Below are 6,563 nucleotides of genomic sequence, written 5' to 3'. Positions count from 1 at the left end.
ACCTAAACGATTTTAGGCCGCCACGTCGCGGTTTTCTGTATTGTTTTGTTGATTTCCTATTTAGAAACTCCCTGTAGATAATGTTTACCTTTTTTTTTCCATTGTCCTCTTATCTACCTATATGTTAACAACACACTTCCGTTGTTGCATTTCACCACGGGTTTCGGGCGCTTATTCTCTCTTCCCCTTGTTCCTCCCATGTATCAAAAGGAAGCGGTTGATGATGCTACCGGCGTGTGTAATCCCGATGCATGGCGCATTGAAACTCGCCATACTGCTGATGTTGGTATGGTGCTGTTCCTTGTGTCTCGCGAAGTCAGGTGGCCGCTGCATGTTCGATGAAATTGCGGCGAAAGCTGGACGTCCACGGGTTTTGGCGCTGCGAAGGACTAAAGCAGGCATGGAGAATGTAAAGTATGACAGGACAGGTTCCGTTGACCCTGAGTGGCAGCACATCCGTATTGTTGTTTTCGCAGAAGACATGAAGGACCGGTCGCGATATTGCACGTCTGCAGGGCAGGAACGACCAACGTTTTTCGGAGAAACAGCGACATGTTCACAAGAAGACATTTTGACAGCCGCTAAGAGAGATATTGCCGTCACGAAGCTTCTTCCTTCAGCTGTCCAGATGCATATGGATAGGTTACTCGTCGACCCTATAACTGAACCCCTTGTCTTTCCTCCATTTGATGGTTCGGTGTGCTCTGAGTTCAAAGTACCGTCAAGTCATTTCTCAGAGGGCGTACCTGACGCTGATATGGTAATGTATGCTGCAGCGGGTCCAACGCCGGAGGGTGTGGCTGCCTGGGCTACGGGTTGCATAACTCTTGACGATGGGCGTGCTGTGGCTGGCGTAACTAACCTTGGCCCCGGTTCCATTAGCCTGTCGGAGACCAGCATTCGCACAGCTGCTCATGAGATTGCCCACGCCCTTGGGTTCGATTTCGAAGCGATGAACGATGCCGGTATGGTGCAAAGAATTCCCGGTGTTCGTGGAAAGGTTGATGTGACACTCATTTCGTCACCCAGGACACTGCAGAAGGCCCGCGAACACTACAATTGTCCCGATGCCCCTGGAATGGAACTGGAGGACGAAGGTGGTAGTGGCACCGCATTATCACACTGGGAGCGGCGCAATGCGAAGGATGAGATCATGTCTGGTATTTCTTCACCTGGTCGATACACAGCGCTAACGATGGCGGCGTTTGAGGATCTGGGATATTACCGTGGTGCCTGGGGGAGCGAAGAACCTATGGGTTGGGGAAACAACTCTGGTTGTGAGCTACTCAACGAAAGCTGTTTGGTGAACGGTGTGACAGCGCACCCGGATATGTTCTGCAACGAAACCGTGAGCAAGCTGGTTTGTAACTCGGAGCGAGATGGTCTTGGAAGGTGTAATGTAATTAAGCATGAAAATCCACTTCCACCGCAATACCATTACTTTTCTGATCCTTCACGTGGTGCCCCCTCCCATCTCTTGATGGACTACTGCCCGTCCATTGACGCGTTCTCCAACACGCCTTGTGCCGACGGCGAAACGAAATTCATGCGTGGAAGTTTGATAGGACCGTCGTCAATGTGTCTGAAGGCCGAGGGACTCCGTGACAGTCAGGGCGTCATTGGCGATGTTTGTGCGGATGTGCGGTGTGATGGTGGTGAAGTAAGCATTCGTTATCTTGGGGATGATGCATGGCATCCGTGCCCAGAAGGCAGTCACATCAAACCGACTACAACATTCACGGATGGCGTCATTGTTTGCCCGACTTACAGTGAGGTTTGTATCAAAGCAACAGTGGTTGTACGCCCTTCTTCAGCCAGCTACCGTTCTTCAGTGCCGCAATCGCTGCTTCTCACCCTATTCGCTATAGTTTATGCTGCCTGTTAAATGGCGTGACTATAGGTGTGGGGTTAAGCATCCGTTACTGTCCTTGGATGTTGCGTCAGAAATGGTTACTACATGCGATACGCAGGTTTTCCTTTTATACGAGTATTTTCCATTACCACTTTGCAAGGTTGTTGTATTCCTTTCTTTTGTCTTTGTACACGTTTTTTTTAAATACTTTGTTTATTATACGCACAGAACCCTATGACTCCAGAGGTTGTATGGGGAGAATGTGTGTGCGAGCGTTATCGTCTGTTATTTCTTAGTCCAGTTGTCTGCGTTCTCACGGCAGAATCGTGGCAGCAGCGGGCACCTAAACGATTTTAGGCCGCCACGTCGCGGTCGGCACTGATTCATCGTTAAATACATTTTTTAAATATAATTTTCGTATCGATAATGTTGATTTCAATTCCACTTTGCTCTTATCTACCTATATGTTAACAACACACTTCCGTTGTTGCATTTCACCACGGGTTTCGGGCGCTTATTCTCTCTTCCCCTTGTTCCTCCCATATGTCAAAAGGAAGCGGGCGATGATGTAGCAGAGGTGATTATTTCCAAAGGAAAAGGTGCGGTGCATTTAATTTTTGTTTGGGTGGGAGGTTGGGGCGCTGCTGTGCTTATCCGTTTCTACGGTCCCGTGTTGTTGGAGGTGCCTTGTGTATCATACATTTATATCTGCAGCTTCTTCGGTTGATTGAGGGTTGGGCTATGAAGAAGTGGACGATTTAGCTATTTGGTATGTGTAGGCAAACGTCGATGCCGAGTGCTACTGCGGGCTAACGTGAATATAAGAGAAAATCGTATCAGCATGCGCTCCACTGCAATTGCTGTAACTCATTTTTTGCATCAGCAGCGCACGTGCTTGTGTACCCTTAACTCAACCGGCAACAACTAGTCTTCTTAAACTTGTGCTGGACGCTGGCATGCTCTTAGCCATCCCGTAAATTTGTGGTGTTGTTGTTTTGCTTTATTGTTTAGCCGTTTTTACACGAAATTCCTGTTCGGTGCGTCAGTCGCCATGGTTGTTTTCCTACACATCATGTGTTCGTCGTTGTAGCTTTCTCTTCCATTTTGTGTTTTTGTGTTTTTTTCGACATGCTTTCTGCATGCGCACAGAGAAGTGCACGAGCGGGGAAAGTGAAGCACAACGGTAGACTATTTGCTGAGTGTTGAGATTCCTCATTTGGTGGAAGCGTAGAAATACACGCGGTTATACACAATACATTCGAGTGTATATATTTGCACCCCGTTTGTTCGTTTACCGCCGCCGGAGATGAACTGCGCGGCGGACCACGTCGTTGAACGACTGCCTACGGCGCGGCAACAACCCGCCGGTGAGCCCCACCGATTTGGCCTGTTGGCCGTCGCCGCCTTCAGTTGCATATGCGTTTCGCTTACATATGGCTTCAACCTCATATCTGGTGCAATGCAGGAGCGATATGGCCTCACCCAACGGGACTTGTCGACAATCAGTACTGTTGGCATTGCGGTTGGGTATTTTGGTTTGCCGTACAGTTTTATTTACGATCATTTCGGCCCGAAGCCCATCTACTTCCTGGGGTTGCTCTGCTACCTGCTGGGCACTGTGATGTTCGCGTTAACGTTTCAGGGAGTTATTGAGGGTACTGTTTTACGACTTAGCATATACAACGCATCCGTGACTCTTGGTTGCTCAATGTTCGACATGGGTGCTTTGGTGACACTGTTGAGCGTTTTCCCCTCAAATCGTGGTGCCGTGGTGGCCATGCTGAAGACCTTAAATGGCCTCGGCGCAGCAATTGTAGGGAGCGTTCGGCTGGCTTTCTTCAGTGAGAACACTTCTGCTTACTTTTACTTTCTGATGACCCTTGTAATTGTTATTGGGACGCTTGCCACCGCATATGTACGCCTCCCATCGTATCACCTTACAGGTTACGAGGAGAATCATTTGAGTGAGGAGGAAAAGGTAAAACGGCTCATGAGGAAGGCCGTATACTTGCGGCAGAAGGCACCCACGTGGCGTTTCGTGCACGGTTTCGTCATCTTAATAGCACTCATTGTATTCCTCCCCACCCAGGGAGCGCTATTAGCTTACCTGAAGCTTGGCTCCGATTACAAGGTGGGATTCGCCGTCGTCACCATTATTCTGACGTTGTTGCTCCCCCTAATGGCGATCCCGACAACCAAATTCGATGGCAACAACCAGCGTATTGGCATCGATGATAAATCCCCCACTGAAGGTGCTGTTGGAAGTAACGATGGCGATTCGAGTGATAGCAACGTAGTAGAAACAAACGTAGACTACATTGCGCCGCAGTTCCAGGAGTCATTTCTTGCTGGTTTGCGCACTCTGCGGCTCTGGTGCCTGATGTTTACAATATTCTTCTGTGCCGGTTCACTATTTGTTGTCATGTTCAATGCTCGTTACATCTACACAGCTATGGTAGGTGAGGCCCCTGATGAGGCACTTAACACACTTCTTACTGTGCTTGGCGGTGCAGGCAGCGCCACGGGGAGGTTGGGGATGAGTTTTTTCGAAGTTTGGTCGCAGAAGCGTAAACCGGAACAGCGCGTTCCCATCACTGTTGTGCTTTTCATCCCGACAACCTTCGTCATCATTATGTTGACGATGTTCCTCACGGTCCCGAAGAGTGTTCTTCCTCTCTCGTATTTTATTGGCGCCCTTGCTAACGGATGCAACTCAGCTACAATCATTCTTGTGTCGCGGACAATATTTGCCAAGGACCCCGCCAAGCATTACTACTTCTGTTACATAGGTTCATTGTTGTCTGCCATCTTCCTCAACCGCTTGTTGTATGGCGAGTGGTACACGCATGAGGCTGAAAAGCGTGGTGAAGTTGTATGCACGGATAAGGTGTGTGTGATGATGCCGATGATGCTGTTACTTGTTCTTTCTCTCTTGGCATTTGTAAGCAGTTCATATGTTCATGTGCAGTACCGCCGGCTCTGCACCAAAGCTTTGGAAGAGCGGCGCCGCATTCGTGAGGAAGAAGCTGCAGCGCGGAGGCAGCTCTCCGGTGCCACTGCAACGGCGGAACTTCCCAACTAAAGGAGTCGCAGTTTACTTACTTAATTTTCTTTTGGTTTGTTTCGAAGGTAATTTTCTTGCGTCTCCTGCGGCTTCGTGGTGAATTGTTATGAAGTGTGCGTAGATAAATAAATTTATTTTTAAAATTTCAAGTGTATTCCCCTCTGTGATACCATCATAATTGTTATTTTTTGGCGTTCATTTACTTGCTTTTATTTTTTCCAGAGTGTGAAATCACAGAAACAAAAATAAGGTAATCAAGTAAGATCTAAATGCGTTTTAAAGAGCTCTAATTTCTTGGCTTATTCACTTATTCGTTGATATTTTATTGAATAATCCTACATATTTTTGGCAGATGAATCAATTGCTTAATTATATATGTGTTTATTTTGCGTTTTTTTTAAATGATATCTTTTATCGTTCCACTTATTTTTGGGGTGAGTGACTTCAGTGACTGACGTTATAAATGAAGAAAAATAAGAGTAGAATTAATAATGTCGCGACGTCCTTCTCTTCTCTTTCATCCCACCCTTTTCGTTTTATTAAAAAAAATGAGATGGTAAAATGTCGCACTAGAGCACATGTCAGGATTGAAAGGAAAAGAAAAACTGTTAACTGCAACGTCGATATTAAAATTAAAGGAAAGGAAAAAGTACATACTAAATCAATAATTAAGATTGTTAGTGTTAAATGTTATTATGATAAAAGCGAGGCGGATCGTTATTTCAGCGGTGTTGGGCAACGTTAGGAATGACAGAACAAGAGCAATAAAAAAAGGAAGTAGCAGTGACTTGTCTGTTAGTGTATTTGCGTTCACTTCTGCACACCTCTGCACTTCATCGTTTCCTCTATTTCATTTCTTTATTAATTTTTTTTTCTTTAGATGAGGAAACCCCTTCGTTTTTTTCTTCTCACTCTCCATTTGGGAGGGGGAGCGGGCGGGTGAAGCGTTATCACAGTTTTGAAACGCACTAAATGCAGTGGTGACATCGCTGTTCTACTTGTTTTACCTATTAGTGTATTTGTTTCTTCGCACACTCCTTAATCTCAATCACTTCAGATTACATATGCGACTTGTACCTTTTTCTTTTTTCATTGTAGAGGATCGTTTCTTCTTTTCTTTGATTGATTGATTGGTTTGCGTTTGTTTGCTTTAATTATGTTTGAACATTTTTCAAATTCAAGATTAAAACGGGAAAAGTTGGACCACATGGCGCCGTAACTCAACCACATTACGTCGAGCAACTGAAGAAAATTGTAGCGCGTGATGAATAAATACAAACGACCAATAATCGGAAGCGTCAGTAACACCTCACGCATGACGCCACTTTGAATGCAATACTAATTATCTGACTCATATCCCCGTTTCCTCATTTTCCTCCTTTTTGTTTCTATTCCGTTACACCTCCGCTTCGCTCGTGGCATTCTTCCAGTGAGCGCACTTACGATGGATGGTGGAGGAAGAATATGAATGTGCAACACTTGCATTCATTGGCTTCGGATGCAACAACAATGGCTTTACCTCGATGATGTGTATGAGAACAAGCATATGTCCGAGCTGACCACAATTGTGGCACAATGAGAGCATTACTCGAGTCCTTGAAAGCTGAGTGGTATCGTACCTTTCTTTCTTTGCTTTAACTTATGATG

General features: G+C 46.0%; 2 protein-coding genes across 2 annotated transcripts; both read left to right on the top strand.

Moving 5' to 3' along the window:
* Positions 1-247: 247 nt before the first annotated feature.
* Positions 248-1,885, top strand: TEOVI_000697700 (MSP-B, putative; the record flags this gene model as incomplete). Its single annotated transcript, XM_067227373.1, has 1 exon — positions 248-1,885. The coding sequence occupies one exon, from the start codon at positions 248-250 to the stop codon at positions 1,883-1,885; it is 1,638 nt and encodes a 545-aa protein (XP_067083474.1).
* A 1,273-nt stretch (positions 1,886-3,158) lies between these two features.
* On the top strand, positions 3,159-4,934 carry TEOVI_000697600 (Protein Associated with Differentiation; the record flags this gene model as incomplete). Its single annotated transcript, XM_067227372.1, has 1 exon — positions 3,159-4,934. The coding sequence occupies one exon, from the start codon at positions 3,159-3,161 to the stop codon at positions 4,932-4,934; it is 1,776 nt and encodes a 591-aa protein (XP_067083473.1).
* Between the last annotated feature and the right edge of the window lie 1,629 nt (positions 4,935-6,563).

Source organism: Trypanosoma equiperdum (genome assembly GCF_001457755.1).
Source record: "Trypanosoma equiperdum strain OVI genome assembly, contig: ctg_955, whole genome shotgun sequence".
Classification (NCBI taxonomy): Eukaryota; Euglenozoa; class Kinetoplastea; order Trypanosomatida; family Trypanosomatidae; genus Trypanosoma; species Trypanosoma equiperdum.
The sequence above is the reverse complement of the archived record's forward strand: the minus strand, read 5'-3'. Positions and strand labels throughout refer to the sequence as shown.